General features: G+C 37.1%; 2 protein-coding genes across 2 annotated transcripts; both read left to right on the top strand.

Moving 5' to 3' along the window:
• The first annotated feature begins 1,873 nt into the window (after positions 1-1,873).
• Positions 1,874-7,581, top strand: LOC107783994 (RNA pseudouridine synthase 4, mitochondrial). The gene is made up of 10 exons (XM_016605034.2): positions 1,874-2,337; positions 3,096-3,140; positions 3,290-3,430; positions 3,583-3,630; positions 3,711-3,791; positions 4,376-4,489; positions 4,595-4,696; positions 5,697-5,808; positions 6,544-6,590; positions 6,681-7,581. The coding sequence occupies exons 1-10, from the start codon at positions 1,897-1,899 to the stop codon at positions 7,038-7,040; spliced, it is 1,491 nt and encodes a 496-aa protein (XP_016460520.1). The 5' UTR covers positions 1,874-1,896; the 3' UTR covers positions 7,041-7,581.
• A 4,448-nt stretch (positions 7,582-12,029) lies between these two features.
• Positions 12,030-15,407, top strand: LOC142162416 (uncharacterized). The gene is made up of 5 exons (XM_075218764.1): positions 12,030-12,131; positions 13,037-13,285; positions 13,545-14,663; positions 14,712-14,858; positions 15,141-15,407. Exons 1-5 carry the CDS (start codon positions 12,030-12,032, stop codon positions 15,405-15,407), a joined length of 1,884 nt encoding a protein of 627 aa, XP_075074865.1.
• Positions 15,408-17,124: the final 1,717 nt, after the last annotated feature.

A 17,124-nucleotide genomic window follows, 5' to 3' on the forward strand; every position in this document is an offset into this window, starting at 1 on the left:
AAACATCGATAAGAAGGAAGGAAAAGGGAAAGGCAGTAAATGAAATTTTAAACACAAAATTATACTTACGTTTCATGTTCCATTTCTCGGGAAATGGCATATCTTCAGCCGGGATTAAATCTGAGGTCCTCACTCAAACGAATCGACTCAACCAGCCTCGGTCTTGATCCTCGTCTATGCTCGAGTATGGGTCTTAGAGGCCCGACGGGCAAACTTTATTAATCCCCTTTGATACAGTCGGAGACTATACAGATGCATAAGGTGGTCGGTAATGAAAGTAGACTTGTTGATCTTACTTACGAAGAAGCGGATAAGAATTACTATCCTCAAGAAGGAGGGGTGAATTTGTCCAAGGGTCACCTCATCTTCTTACAGAAGGCGACGATGACCGGATCCAAAGGGTCCAACGGGAAGGGATAAGTGTAAACACTTAAAAAAATCTCCACGTGGATAGTAATCGATTCCTCGGGCGCAGGCACCACCATGTGCTTACCGGCCTAATTGCGGTCTTCCTTGACCTTGGAGAGGAGATTGTCATTGATCGAACGTATGTATCTCGAGACCGGCTCGCATCGACCCGGTACAGAAGAGGTTTTCTCGACTTTAAAGCCAGCATCGGTTGGGCAACTCAAAGGAACAAACATAATCAAAGCAGGCTCTAGTGTCTTCTCTTCGGTAGCAATAGATGGAACTTTTTTTCTCTTCAGCCGGTCGCGAAGTAGAAGGAGCTTCTTTTTGGGGAATAGACTTAGAGGTCTTCGCCATTTTTTATGAAAAGTTAAAGGAAAGAGAGGAAGTTAAAATGATGTGCTAAATAATTTTGAGATGAAGAATAGAAGTTCTTATAGGGAGATTTCAAAATAATCAGAAAATTGTTATTTGGGGAAATAGAAATTTCTAGTGTACGAAGGCAGAGGTTTTGAAAGTAAAATTTGAATGATATAATGTGGAGGTATTTATAGTTTGCAAACGACAGTTCAAAATCCGAAATGGCCGACCAGTAACTGAAGAGCATTTAATGCCATTTAAGATGTTACTGACGAGACGTTTCGTTAGTTTTGTTGTTTCTGGCGCGAAGAATCGAGATGACGATCGAGGGCTCATATCGTTTCTCGTCGTTTACTCTCCGAAAAACGAGGGGACTATCTGCATACGATCAAAATCGGGCTCGTCCACTGCATGATAGGTCGAGATTGAAACATGATGGGTTGAAGCTCGACCTCAGATTATAGCGAACCAATGTACGATTAGATAATCGAGCCCGTGACTCCGGAACCGACCTCGACTCTGATCGAGCTCAAGGAAATATTATCAGACCAAAAAACTGAAGGCTGTAATATCCGTAACTGGTCGGGTATCATGGAGGGAATCTCGACACGTATCAACGAGAGACCCACTAATTAGCAAATCATGAGATTTCTTATCTTTTGTAGAATTGTATCTAAAGTAGGACTCTCCTACTATATAAAGGATGTCTGATTATTTGTAATACAATTGTAACACGCATCAAAAGGCAATACATTATTATTTTCTAGTTCTTGTTACTTTGCTACACTGTTCTGACATCGATTGAGGCAAATTCTGGCTCGAGGGTGGCCAACCTTCAAGGCTAACACTGTTCACCTTGTGTGGTTTGCGTTTATTTTTCTGTCATTGATTTCAATATTAATCTTTTTTCTCAATTTGTATCAAAATATATCACGTATCCTTAAAACCACGTATAAATTAAATTGTTATCCGATTTTGAGGGTAAACACTATCTCACTAAGTAACAACTCAAAAGAGAAACAGAAAGTACTACTGTACTGTTTTTGATTTGAGGAAGCCTCAGTTAATGACCGGAGGAAACAATAAAAGTGAAAATTAGTTCATGGATGAAACTGTAACATCGCAAAGATGAGGGCTTATTTCAGCAAATTTTACCCTCGTCATACAAAACCCTCTCCAATTACGAATCTAAAACCGAAAACCCGACCCAGAACCACCGCTATGGCAGAGTCTTGCCTACTGCGGCGACTCCTCCACCGCGCTCCGCGGTTCTCCGACGAAGCCAAGACGCAGTATTCAGCCCTTTATCAGTGTCGATACAATTACGCCAGCATAGCAGCGGATGCTCAAGGCTTTAATAATAATAATAATGGGAATGAAAGCAAGAAAGGCAAGTGGTTCACTCTACCACCTTTTACTGCTACCGTTAACGGCGCTGCTTTAGGGAAGGAACTCGCCGGAGTTAAAATGGACAAATCCACTAACACTATGACAGCACTCAAATGGGTTCAGCGTTGCTGCCCTGAGTTGCCGCAGTCATTAGTACAGAAGCTTTTTCGCTTAAGACAGGTCCCAAACATGTTACAATCATTACATTTTCTTAATGTTTGTTTATTTACATATTCTCCTACTAGGGATTAAATCAGAAAAGATATTGAAGGTACAATCTTTTTTTGCTTAAAATTTCATTCATTCTCCCATAAGTTGCTTTTGCATCATCATTATGCAGATTCTAAGATTTTTTTATTAATTGAACAACAAAGTAATAATCTTTAATTAGGATTATTTTGTCAAAAATTATACTGTAGGAATTTTGTTTTATTTTATAATTTATGTCATTAAGAATTATAATTGAACTAATAGGTAAAAGAGAATCGTTGTCTTTTAACATTGAAGTGCTAGATGTTGTCGTGCGGATTTGACCAAATAATAAGCAAGTATATGATCTCATTCTAGATTTCTGATTCTGCAGATTATTTCCTCACACAGTCAGTCACCATTAGTAGGCATAATAAGTTCCACTAATGTGCAGCTATTTAAGATATTAGTAACTCCTTTTCTGCAGTTGTTTCTTTAAACCAAAATTAAGACAAAGCTAATTGCTGTAAGATAATAAGGATATATGTACATGGAATTTGTTGTTCAACACTTACTAGTATCAAGTTAGAGAACTCTTGTTCTTTTGACATGTATAAAGCTAATGTCTGGGATGAGCTTTCACGAAAAGAGATTGACTAGAATTTATGTATTACTTGTCTTATAAAAAAAAAAAACCTTATACAAGTCTTCTACATCACATGGTTGATTTAGCAATATCCTCGTTTCAGGTTCGCAGAGAATCTTCTGATGTTGAAGAACAACGGCCTAAGAGGGTACAATTTATTTCTCTTTCGGGATTTATTTGTTGATTCTCAATTAAGATATCATGTGACTCATCTCTTGACATAAGATGACTTCTGCTGCTATATGACCAGTTTATGGATTTACAAAGTCTTAATCTGATATCTCATGTTTCTTGAAGGTTGCTGCCAAGGAGTCGATGAACATTGGGGATCGAATATTTCTTCCAATAACTGTTCAGAAGTTTCCCTCCGACAAAGTAGAGGATTACCCTTCTAGTGAAGAAGAAATGAAGTTTCTTCATAGCCTTGAATTGTATAAGGTCTGAAATTTAGTAGCTGATTTTTGAACTTCCCAACTCTTCCCCTTCCTGCTACATTCCCCAATCTAGGCCAATAGCATATGGAGGGGGACAAACTCAACCTATGTGCTTTTTAAGTCTGACTTCAGCTTCTGTTTGCTGAAAATTTTCAGGATCCAGAAATTATTGTTCTCAATAAACCTCCAGGACTACCAGTTCAGGTTAGTTGTGAACATCCAAGTTCTCTTTGTGGGATTGTGAAACTTAATATTCCTGCTACAGCAACTGGAACTTTGGACAGGGTGGAATTGGCATAAAAAGAAGTTTAGATGAACTAGCTGCTAAGTATATGAAATATGAGTACTCGGAGGCCCCTCGCCTGGTAAGTTTCATGGTTTAGCATTTACATTTTTCATTCAATTGCCTGTTATTCTTTCTTTAGTAAAAGCTCAAACCAATATCTCTTGCTTGTGTCTAGGCTGTAGTATGAAAAATTTATATTTAACAAGTGGTAGCTGTCTATATTTTATTCCACCACAGCATTTTCTAATCATTGCTGTGAAAAGAAATATGTATGTAGAATGGATGTAAATTAGGAAAGTCTACTAGTATTTAAGCTATGTTGCAGGTATGTGCATCTTGCAATGATCAGCTTTGGAGACATGTCTTTGTTGTTGGATGTTAGAGGAAGAACTTCTCAATCTGTCACTGAAATCTAGAAAATATGCACATGATGTCATATATGTTGTTTGAAACTTTCATATTTTTTATGAGTTTCATGGATGTTATAGCGTAAGATAAGGAAATTGCTCTTCCATTTGTCAAGTTTAATTGCTCCTCCCTCTCTTCAGCTACTTATGTTGGAGACACTCTTAATGTCCTCTTGTTTATCTTTATGTGCTGAATACCCTTTTAGCGAATCTTATGTCTGTCTGTCCTGCTGTGGACAAGCTTATTGTTTATTAGGTACACCGACTTGATAGAGATTGTAGCGGAATATTGGTGATGGGAAGAACACAGTTAAGTGCTTCAGTTCTGCATTCTGTCTTCCGTGAGAAAACATTTGGCACACAAACTGAGGTATACTGTTGTTCTTTGCAATCTTTATGGAGAACTTACTAATGACCGCACGGTTGAAGTCTATTTGCTTTTCCAAACCTGATTTATTACCTTTCACTTCTAAAGGATCTTGAAAGCAAGAAAAGAGTGTTGCAGAAGAGGTACTGGGCACTTGTCATAGGATGTCCCAGACGCTCCAAAGGGTTAATATCAGTACCACTGGGAAAGGTTCGGCAATCTAATCTTGTTAGCGTATTTGTCCACCTCCCTGTATAACGATCTATCTATTAATCTTATCAAAAAGCAATCTTATCAATCAACTCTGCACCAATCCTGAAATAGTTGGAAAATTCTCTATTAGTCCAGTCTGTTTGAGCATTATTTACTTACAAAAAAGAGGTGGTCTCCTTGAATATGTTTCATTCCAATACCAAATAGTTCATCTTTTATGACAAATTAGGGGAGCTCCCTCTATAACAAATAGGGAAAGAAGGGGGAAGCCCCTTAACATTTTGAAAGTGTCGGTGGAGTCTTGGGTATTGGAGGTAGCATCACGTTTCACAAATCTTGACGGTCTCTATGGAAGCTTTTACATTATCCTGGATTTATTAGATAGTATCAATTATCCCAATTTTCACGGAATGGTGCAAGGCTGAGTGGTAACGCAAGTGGGAATATTGTTTCATGGGCAGATGTAGGAAAAAAGGTTATCATGTCAGACCATTTTATGAGAGTCAGGAGCAACTGATTTCATTGGACCTCAATAACTCAGCTTAAGTCAAAATTCTCCCTTTCAAGCAGAAAAACTGGCAGAAAGAGAAAGTTGAGAGGTCATAATGCACAAGAACTTTCTTAACAAGAACGACACATTAAAGAGCTCTGATCACGATTCCTTTTTGCTGTGTAAATGGCATGCTGGTATGCAGGGCATCCAACACTTTATAGAACTCTGGTCAAGATTGACTTTATCAACTACATCTTGTGATGCCACAATTCGTCCATCAGTTTATATTTTCCGTAATTTTAGCTTTGTTACATTTTCTCTTCAACGATATTTAAATGCTCAAGGGGTCAAGGTTTATTTGGACCAGGGAGGGGGTGTTTCATAACTGAAATTCAAACCTGCTATCTTCTTTCTCCTTCATCAATTGTTTAATGCATTGTTAAACATTTTTGCTACAGAATAAGTTTTCTGTAAACTTGATTTCATATTGTTTCCATCTTTCAGGTGGTGTTGGACAATGGAAAATCTGAGCGCATCACAATTATGTCTGATGTCAGAGAGCCATCAGCACAGTTTGCCGTAACAGAGTATAGGATCATTGGATCCTCTGAAAAAGGTTGCTTCTGAATGCTAACCATTTTCTTTGGGCTACTCGGAGAAGTTTCTGCAAGAGCTCTTGTTGTAATTCCTCTTTTGCTAAGGGTTTGGGGTGGGGTTGGGGGGTGGGGGCTGCGATATCTTACTTTTATTCCAGTACAACATTTGGCACAGTTACTTAAAGCACAAGGGTTTTAGATGGAATTCAACTTAATTTTTTTGTCGTCAATTATTGAAGATCTAAAATGATTCATGTGAAATGTGCAAGTCCCGTGACCTAGACCTGTAATCTGTAGGAGAGAAACTTCTCTTTGTAAATCATTTCAAGGAAAAAGCACTGACATTCAATTTTGAGTAATTCAGTATGGAGGCAACACATATAGGTTGGATAGTTGAAACTTGTAGGGCCCTATGTGATTTTTGCATTGCTTGTTCACACTGCATGAATATTCTGTATTGGGAAATGGTAAAGGGTCTCCATAAGATACTTGTTGGGGGATAGATTTCTTATTGCACAATGTACGTAGGCACATATTGTCCTGGTCATTCTTCATTTTTCTGTTGCTTAAACAAGAGTTATTGTGCCAATGCTAAAAGATAGTTACTGGTTTGCATTATTTACAGGATCAATTCTAGAGAACTGGTTGCTTGTATTGGTGGACAGAAAGTTCTTCCTTCAGTTTTAATAAATATATTCTCATATCTTCTCAAACATCTTTGTTTATGGATATATTTTCTGTTGCTGAAACTGCAGGTTACACATGGCTAGAGTTATCTCCACTTACCGGCAGAAAGCACCAGGTACGCAGAACAGCTTTTCTATGATGCTAGCTTCAACTTTTGCTAGCTAGTAAATGTGAAACTGATTATTTCACTATCTTTGTATTGAAGTTACGCGTTCATTGTGCTGAGGTATTAGGGACGCCAATTGTAGGGGATTACAAGTATGGTTGGCAAGCTCATAGAAAGTTGAAACATCTGTCTTCGTCCACTTCAATTGTGAACCTAGGTGCACGTATTCTCGAGCAAGAAGCAGATCCATTCAGCCTTCGTTTAGGGAATGGAAGTATTTCAGACAAGCAGCCTCATCTTCATCTTCACTGTAAGGAGATGGTTTTGCCCAATTTTTCTCTGGCTTTGCAACAAGCTCGAGTAGTTTCAGGTGCTGATCTCGTACATGTTGAAAGTATCAAGCTGGTTGCTCCTTTGCCCTCCCACATGCAAAAAAGTTGGGACTGCTTGAGTTCTTGATTTATCTCAGAATGGATTGGCTTCTACTGATGAGCACTACAGAACTGGAGCGAGGATACTGACTGGAGAATATATGGTTATATTATTACTTCTTCTGAGAGAAGACATCATGTTTTCTTTTGGAACTTTGATTCCCCTCAAGGGTTTACTCCTAACAAGGGATAAAAGTGAGGAGGCCGATATTCACGAATGTGGCACTTGGGAGTAGTTAATCAGATCATCGCTGAATGAAGATGGTTTCTTGGCCTACCGACTTCCTGCTTTAGAGAGTGAGAGCATGCTTCATTACGCTGAAAGTTGGCAGAAGCTTTACTCTAGTTGGTGCTGCAGATGTACCTTGGCAATTTCTTGGCATACTAAAGTTTTCTTAATCCACAAATTTCTTCTATTCTTTTTGGCTTGGTTTATAGTTATTTTAGAGTTGGCAGTTATAAAACTCTTGTGGTTGTATGTTGATACTTTTGAAGACCAGTTATTCATAAACCAGAAGCTTATATGGTTAGGCCTCAATGGACTCTACCCATAACGTGAAATTGGGCTTGCATGAATTGGATCCATTGCCTGAAATTAGCCTTGTGTCCCTTTTTTGGGGCGAACGGCACAAATAGCCACTAAAAGCAGTGGCTTTTATTTTAAAGCAACTGTTTTCAATGTATTTAGACTTTAGCCACTCCTTTAAAAAATTTATACCTGACTGGACGAAAATACCCTTCTGGTATAACTTATACCTACGCTATCAACACAAGCAGCAGTTACACAAAGAGAAGAAGCGAGCAGCAACATCAGTTAATGTCTTCATTTTAGAAATTGAATTCAAAAAAATAAGAACACTATATCCTTAACTTTGATTCTACTGGCCTCATTTTGCAAATTGAATAAAAAAACTTAAGGACAAAATGTCCTTCACTTTGTTGTTGTTCTCTGTATACAAAGTCCTGTAGCTTGAGTTTCAAATTGTATGTTTTAATTTCTGGTTCAAATGTTAAGGACTGACAGTCCTTAATTTTTAAATACATGTTTAAATGTTAAGGACTAGCAGTCCTTAACTATTAATTCCATGTTTAAATGTTAAAGGACAGACAGTCCTTAGCTTTTAATTTCTTGTTCAAAAGTTAAGGACTGACAGTCCTTAACTTTTAATTCCATATTTAAATGTTAAGGACTGGCAGTCCTTAACTTTAATTACATGTTTAAATGTTAAAGGACAGACAATCCTTAGCTTTTAATTTCTGGTTCAGAAGTTAAGGACTGACAGTCCTTAACTTTTAATTCCATATTTAAATGTTAAGGACTGATAGTCCTTAACTTTAATTATATGTTTAAATGTTAAAGGACAGACAGTCCTTAGCTTTTAATTTCTGGTTCAAAAGTTAAGGACATGCAGTCCTTAAGTTTTAATTTCTGGTTCAAAAGTTAAGGACATGCAATCCTTAAGTTTTAATTTCTTGTTCAAAAGTTAAGGACTGGAAGTCCTTAACTTTTAATTCTATGTTTAAATGTTAAGGACAGACAGTCCTTATCTTGGTCATGCACTTACAGTACACTTGTTCTTAATTCTACAAGGATTGCTTTATAACGTATGTCCTTTGTTTCCTATTCTCTTGACTTGTAGGATGGAAACAATATGCATAATAGTTGCTTTTAATGGTAGATGAACTGAAGACTATAAATATCTTGAAACAGAACATAAATCATGAACTAGCAAATGAAAAAGTACCCAATGCCTCGAGTGCCACCAGTTACAAGAGCATTCATGCCATAAAGGGACCATCTATTCACTTTTCCACTACACTTAGTGGCAGCGGCAGTAGTTGTGAGTCGAACTGAACTGCAATTCATCCATGGGTTTATTATAAAGTTTCTGGGTTTTGGAAGTTGAAGTTTGTGCTTGAGAGAAACAACAACAGTGTGTGAAATGAAGAGGGGTTCCGACATTTTCTTTTGGAGAGAGAGAGAGACAAGGGATTGAGGGATTGATGTGCACAGATAAGGGATTGAGGGATTGATGCTGTTGACCAAGCATGGAGGATGCTGACCATGAAATCACCTTGGGTATTCCAGATGAAAATGCAACGCGAAAGAGAGGAAGAAAGGGTAAAATTGTCTTTTTTCTATTAGTAGTGGCTATTTTTGCTGAGCATTATAATTAGTGGATAAAAATTAAAGACACCCTTAATTAGTGGCTACTACACGCTATTTTTACTAATGAAATCAAAAAAGATACATTTGAGCTATATTTGATCGCCCCATTTAACCTATACCTATTTTTTTAAAAACTTTTAACTTGTACCTATTTTTTAAATAACTTCAGCCCCTTTCTCCTCCTCATTCCCCTTTCTTCTCCTCCTTCTAACTTTTACCTTTTATGTAGTATGTATTTATTTTTGGTGCTCAGCACATATTGAAATAATTTATGTTTGCTTTAAATGTACATCTGTATTCTGTAATATAATACCTTTAAAGTTGTTGTTCTACTCATAATAAGAATTTATGCTGAATACGCTTGTATATTGATAGTTCTTTATCTTTATCAGGTAGGTTTAGAAGAGAACTTGTTTAAAATAAAATTTGAATTTAAGAGTATTAATAATTCAGTAAGCAAGAAATAACTGGAGTTTAAAATTACAAAGCGAAAGACAAAAAAGCAGAAGCTGAAAAAGAAAGAAAAGAACTGGAACATACAAGCACTAGAAAGAAAAGAGAACTAAATAACTTCAGCTCTAGAGTTGAAGTTCGACAGTTACAAAACAAAAACTTCAGCTCTAGAGCTGAAGTTATTTAGTTCTCTTTTCTTTCTAGTTGATCAACCGCGAAACACCGAAAACAGTAGTGATTGCCTCAAACTTCAGCTCTAGAGCTCAAGTTTCCCAGTTACAACACAAAAACTTCAGCTCTAGAGCTGAAGCTTACAAACAAAAACTTCAGCTCTAGAGCTGAAGTTCGACAGTTACAAAATAAAAACTTCAGCTCTAGAGCTGAACTTCAGGCCCGACTACTAGAATGCTGAAGTTTTGCGTGATTGTCTTTGCTACTTCAGCCCCGTATGCTGAAGTTATGCGAAAAAGCGGGTACGTTTGCAATTTTTTTTGCAAAGCAGGCATAAGTTAAAACGTGACACAAAAAGCGGGTATAGATGCAAATGCCCCCTTTTTTGGTAGAAAGTATAACATGAAGAATTATCCTAAATAGCCGATCATCCAATCGTATAATTATTGTATAATCTATGTAATACTAGCCACGAACATGGACTCAGGCCTATGTAACTGGTCAGTTTCTCCCCTTATAAAACTTAGAGGAATTTTCAGAAACCACTATTGTTTAGTGGCTGTTAACTTCCTATAGTTACCATATACATAATTACTTCTTATAGCTACTATTCAGTTGTTATGGTAATGTATTCGCTGTATTCAAATACAACAACAAAAAGTGCCTAAAAATTAGAGTAGTCCCGTTGCACGCGCATGTATTCACATGTATTCGCGTCATGTATTCATGAATGTATAAAGCGCCTAAAATCAAGGCAGTCCAGCTGTACGCACATGTATTCACATGTATTCGCGCTGCTGTATTCAAAAAGCGCCTAAAATCAGGGCAGTCTAGCTGTATGCGCATGTATTCATATGTATTCGCGCTGTTGTATTCATGAATACAGCCGTAAAAAGCACCTAAAATCAGGACAGTCCAGTTGTATGCGCATGTATTCACATGTATTCGCGCTGCTGTATTCATGAATACAGCTGTAAAAGCACCTAAAATCAGGGTAGTCCAGCTGTACGCGCATGTATTCACATGTATTCACGCCATGTATTCATGAATACAATAACAACAATCACCTTAAACAACTGTCTAAGAGAGAAAAAAACATAAATAGCATATTTTATGCCTAGAGGCGGCTCAACATATACGGGGCCTAAAGCCATGGTTTAATATGAGGCCTAAATTTTTTTTCAAAAGTTATAAGATATTTTTTATTTGAAGTCTATTCTTCTAACTTTTTGAGATACAAAGTTGTTAATAATTTTTTTATAATCGATTTTCTCTAATAGTTCATGTTCAATTGATCAGATAACCAACTCATTTAATCTTTCTTGAGATATTGTTGATCTTAGATAAAATTTACAAAGCAATAGAAGTATAAAACTATTGAAAACTTAAAAGTATTGTTGAACACTTGAACTAATGAAATCTTTGAGAAAAAAAGTGAGTAATGAAATCTTGGAGAAAGAAAGTGAGTAAGAATATATAGGATTTTCTGAGATATGAAGAGATTAGAAAAAAGAAAGATTGACTTGGACAAATTAAGGAAGATAGAGCAAAATTTTTAATGAAGGAGTAAAAAGTGAAAAACTGAAACATTGGAAAAACTATTCATCTACCCATTTTTAAGTAAGTCAAATTATTACCTCATTTATATATCTAAAAAGCTTTCTTTCCTTTTATATTAAAAACTCTATTTTTCTGTATTAAAAGTACTAAATATTATTTTTTAAATACTTATAAACTTATTATTTTTAAAAAATATTTTGGGGCCTAAGGCACAAGCCTTACCCCTCATTATTATGGAGTCGGCCTTGTTCATGCCTCAATGGTAGTATATACCATAAATACTCATTTTGCTATAAAATATAAAAGCTAGCTACATAAAATAATATTTTAAAATAATTTTGATTTATAATAAGGCAAAATGGCCTCAGACTACCTAAACTTGCACCAGATTTTAAAGCCGGTATATGAACTTTTGATTTTTTTATTTTAGCACTTCAACTCAATAAAAATACTTATTATAAACTCCTCCCTCAGAGCGTGTATCTCAATTGCCTGACATAAATACCACGTCAGATGCTAAGACCATTTATTGTCGGCCATTTGTAATTTGTGGGTCCCATCTTTTTTTAAGACCAATTTACCAATTGTTTAATGTTTCACCTCTTTCCTTTATTCTTCGCTATATCTCTACCATAACCTTGCCCCGACCAACCACCATTTTCAATGGTAAAAATCCAATTGATTGTACAAATTTGGGCATGGCAAAAAAAGCAAGAAAAGAAAGAGGAAATAGTAGAAGCAAAAGGGAATCAAAGCATAGAGAAGGTGTGCAAAAGATGCAAACAGACATCAATTTCACCTTCTAACAACTCAAATTCATTCCATTCTCATAAAAATTCAGAATCGTTCCAACAAGGTTTCCCTTGAAAAAGATAGCACCTCGGCGACAATCATCAAATCAAACTAACAGACCTTTTTATACCTATTGATTTCCACTCTAAAAGTGTCAAACAATTTCGCCTTCCCAGAAAAGAAGATCACCAAAATTACTGTACCACCATAGCTCTGCCAACCATTGAAAAAATGAGATAGACCAACGTCAAAATGATTACTTTGTGTCGAAACGAATACTATCCAAGGGGTCGTCCAATGAAGAGAAAGAAGGTAGAGGTGGAGGAACGAGAACACGTGGGGAGAAAGAAAGGAAGTGGGGGAGTGTAACCATGAATGTGGCCCAAAAAAATATTCAAGCGCAACAATAAGTGTTGACTCAGTCCAGTTAGCTTTAAGAACATTTCATTATTCATTGTATGGTAGAAAATAAAAGAACAAATGATTACATTTTTGTACAGGACAATTCATTTTACAAGAAATAGAAAATATCTTTCTCTCTTTTCGCTCATTTTCCTCTTTTGTTCAGTTTTATGTGTTTTTCCCAAATTTCATCCTCTACCTCGAATTTCTATGATCTAACATGGTATCAGAGCGGTGAATTCGGCAGTGCTCATCTTCCGTATTCGATCGATCCTACCCTCGCTGGTGTTCTGGTGGTACTTTCCGGCGACATCAATTCTGATTCACGAAAATTAGGGTTTTCTTCATATTTCTCTAATTTTCTCACAAGACATTTGATTCTTCGGGTTGTAGAGGAAGTACAATACAATTTCTGTTTTTATTACATACTTTGTGGTTTATTGTGATAGTTCAGTGGTATTTTTGATTGTTACTAGTGGTTTTTGTCGATTTACTGCACAATGAGTACTATTTCTGCTACTACTTCGGATACTACACAGTCTTCGTCATCTTATGGGTCTGAGGGCTTTACTCCGTTTTCTGTTAATCCTTCACACCCTTTCTACATTCATCCGTCCGATAACCCAAATAATCCTTTAGTTTCACCTCCTTTCGATGGTCGAGGTTTTGTTGCTTGGAGGCGAAACATGTTTGTTGCTCTATTTGCGAAAAACAAGCTAGGGATTGTAATTGGAAGGAATCCCCAACCAAGTCCCGATTCTTCTTATTTCTTCGCTTGGGAGAGATGCAATGACATGCTTATCTGTAGTTCCTTCTGTGACTCATTATGTACCTTGTAATCCACTTTCTGTTGATAATAAAATTGATGTGTTTTGGCATCAAAGATTGGGACACATGCCTTTTCACAAGATGAAAGGTACTCCTGTTTGTCTGATAAGCTTCCCTCTAAATAGGCTTTCCTTTGTTTGTTTGCCTCATGGCTAGGAAACAGAGATTATCTTTTCTGAAAGTTCTATCCATACCAGTGTTCCCTTTCAACTTGTTCATATTGATATAAGGGGTCCTTATCACATCAAAACCTATAATGATTTTAGGTATTTTCTTACTCTGGTTGATGACTACTCTAGAGTTACTTGGACTCACTTATTATCTTGCAAAAGCAATGCTCTTTCTGTACTACAAGACTTTGTCTCTATGGTCAAGGTTCATTTTCAATCACACGTTAAAGCTTTTAGATCTGATAATGCTTTTGAATTAGGGGGGAGTTCTGAATGCCAACAGTTTTTTTCTGCCAATGGTATTTTACACCAGACTTCTATACCCCATACCCCTCAACAAAATGGGGTGGTTGAGAGGAAGCATAAGTTTCTCCTTGAAGTTTTCAGAGCTTTGTTGTTTCAGTCTAACCTTCTCCTAAAGTATTGGGGGGATTGTGTATTGACTACAACTTATCTTATTAATCGACTTCCTTCTACTATTCTGCACAATTCCTCACCCTTTGAGAAATTTCATGGCCATTCCCCTTCTCTTAGTCACTTGAGATGTTTTGAGTGCTTATGCCATGCTTCTTCCCCAATACATAGTAGAGATAAATTCCAATCTAGGTTCATATTTGCAGTTTTTATTGGTTACCCTTGTGGTAAAAATGGGTACAAACTTTTGAACTTACAAAATCATTCAATATTTTACTCTAGGGATGTCATATTCCATGACCATGTCTTCCCTTATCAACCTCCTGCCTCTAATCCATCTTCATCTCCCTTTGTTGACATTTCACCTCCTTCTGCTACATCCCAACCTATTTCTGCCCATTCTTCTTCCCCTTCTCCTCCTCTTGATATACCTCTTATTCCTACCCTTACACATGCTTCTTCTTCCTTTCTATCTTCTCTTTCTCCTTCTCAATCTACACCCTCACAGATTATTTTTCCCGCACCTCAACCTCCTTCCTTTTCCTCTCCACCTGTTCCTTCACCTTCACCTCCTCAACAGCCTGCTCCTCTCATTCTTAGGAAGTCATTTAGGCCTACTACCACTCCTTCTTACATCTCTGACTATGTCTGTTCTTCTATTCAGTCTACCCCTGTTTTTCCCAGTGCCAAGGTATCTACTGTTGAAATACACATGCTTGAACCTCAGTTTTATCAGTAGGCAGCTTCTCAACCTGCTTGGAAGGCTGCCATGCTAAAAGAATTTGAAGATCTTGATGCAAATCATACTTGGGATATGGTTCTCATCCCTTTCCACAAGAAGGCCATCCCTTGTAAGTGGGTTTACAGATCAAACAAAGATCTGATGGTACTATTGAAAGATACAAGGCTAAATCGGTTATTAGAGGGGACACACAAAAGGAAGGGATTGACTACACCGAGACTTTTTCCCCTGTAGTTAAACTAGCCACTATCAAATGTTTACTTTCCCTTGACTGTTAAGGAAACTGGACATTTTTTCAACTTGACGTTAGTAATGCATTCCTTCATGGGGATCTTCGTGAAAAGGTTTACATAAAAGTTCCTCCTGGCCTTGTTATTTCTTCCTGCTCTTAGCAAACTCAGAAAATCTTTTTATGGCTTTAGGCAGGCCTCTAGACAGTGGTTCTCCAAACTTTTTGAAGCACTTGCTAGGGGTTACATATCCAACAAAAATGATTACACCCTGTTTAGTAAGCCTTCTAATGGCTCTTTGGTGGTTTTGGATATGTATGTTAATGATATCCTACTTGCTGGTAATGATCTTTCTGCGATGAATGGTTTAAAAGAGTTTCTGGATGCCCAGTTTAAAATAAAGGATTTGGGGACTATTCACTATTTTCTAGGGCTAGAGATTACTCAACATCCTGATGAGTAACTCATGAGCCAACAAAAATACACTGCTGATTTGTTTTCTGAATTCCATTGTGACCATTTTACTCCCGTTGTCACTCCTCTTGACCCTTCTACCAAGTTTTTGGTTGACATGGGTGAGCCTTTGGATGATGTCAGCACCTATAAGTGGCTTGTTGGTAAGCTGAATTTCCTCCAGAATACTAGGCTTGATATTTCATTTTAAGTGCAACAGCCTCAAGTTCCTCATATGATGGCTGGGATTCATGTCCTAAGGTAATTATTGTCTAACCCTGATAAGGGTATTCTTCTCTCCAAGTCTGCAAATTTTTCTCTCAAGGCATATTTTGTTTCTGATTGGGTTGCCTGTGCTAACTCGAGAAAGTTAGTCACCGGTTTCTTCATCACTCTTGGGGGTAGTCCTATTTCTTGGAAGAGTAAGAAACAACCTATCATCTCTCTTTCCTCTGCTGAAACAGAATACAGGGCTTTGAAGATGGTCGTGGCTGAACTGTCTTGGCTTTGTAGACTACTTGGTGATCTTGGCTTCTTCATTTCATCTCCGGTTTCTGTTCACTATGACAGTCAAGCTTCTCTCCACATTGCAAAGAATCATGTTTTTCACGAGAGGGCAAAATACTTCGATATTGACCGCCATTTTGTTCGTGATTGTCTTCAGTCTGGCTTCATTTCTTTGACCTTTGTTCTTTCTGACAGGCAGCTAGTTGATCTCTTCACTAAGTCTTTGTGTGGTGTTGTTCATCGGGATATTCTGTCCAAGCTGGGAGAGGGGGTGTAAACATGAATGTGACTCAAAAGAATATTCAAGCCCAACAATAAGTGTTGACCCAGTCTAATTAGTTTTAAGAACATTTCATTATTCATTGTATGGTAGAAAATAAAAGAACAACTAATTACATTTTTGTACAGGACAATTCATTTTACAAGAAATAGAAAATATCTTTTTCTCTCTTTGCTCATTTCCCTCTTTGTTCAGTCTTATGGGTTTCCCTCCAAATTTCAACCTCTACCTTGAATCTCTGTGATCTAACAGGGAGAGGGAGGAGAGGGGGATAGGTAAAGAAGAAGATCAGGGCTTACCAGAGGGATTTAGGATTTTTATTTATTATTATTTTTTTATCTTTTATTTACTTTAACTTTTTTTATTCAGATTAATTTTTTTTTACATAGGGTAATTCGAACCACGCCCTTTTTTTTGCGTGATTAGCACGCACTTTGACTACGCCAGCTGTACCATTTCCACATAAGCATGTCAAATGTCAAATGTGCTTACTTATAAGCAATTAGTTGAGTTAAGGTGCTAAAATGGGAGAATCAAAAGTTCATATATCGACTTTAAAATCCGATGCAAGTTTAGGTGGCCGGGAGGCCATATTGTTTTATAATAATTATGGTGTATATCTTTGCTATAGAGGTAAAATTTCCTACATTTTTCTCTAATCGGATAACGAAAGGCTTCTTCACTAGTCTTGGCGTTGACGCCCTATCAAGCCCTAAGACAAGCTCAATGTTCCTAAGAATAGGATTGTCATATTTTATTGGGAAAATGACATTGTATATGTATGCGGTAAAAATCAGAGGGTCTAATTTTATAGTCATTATGACGCTTTGTAGGCACGTCTCCAAAGGCTCGAGATAATGGTCGAGGTTCAACCCCGAGGGGTTATTGACGTTTGACCTCAGGGCAGTGCAGATCGGTAGTTATGATGGAAAAATGGGAA

Source organism: Nicotiana tabacum, chromosome 7 (genome assembly GCF_000715075.1).
Source record: "Nicotiana tabacum cultivar K326 chromosome 7, ASM71507v2, whole genome shotgun sequence".
Lineage (NCBI taxonomy): Eukaryota > Viridiplantae > Streptophyta > Magnoliopsida > Solanales > Solanaceae > Nicotiana > Nicotiana tabacum.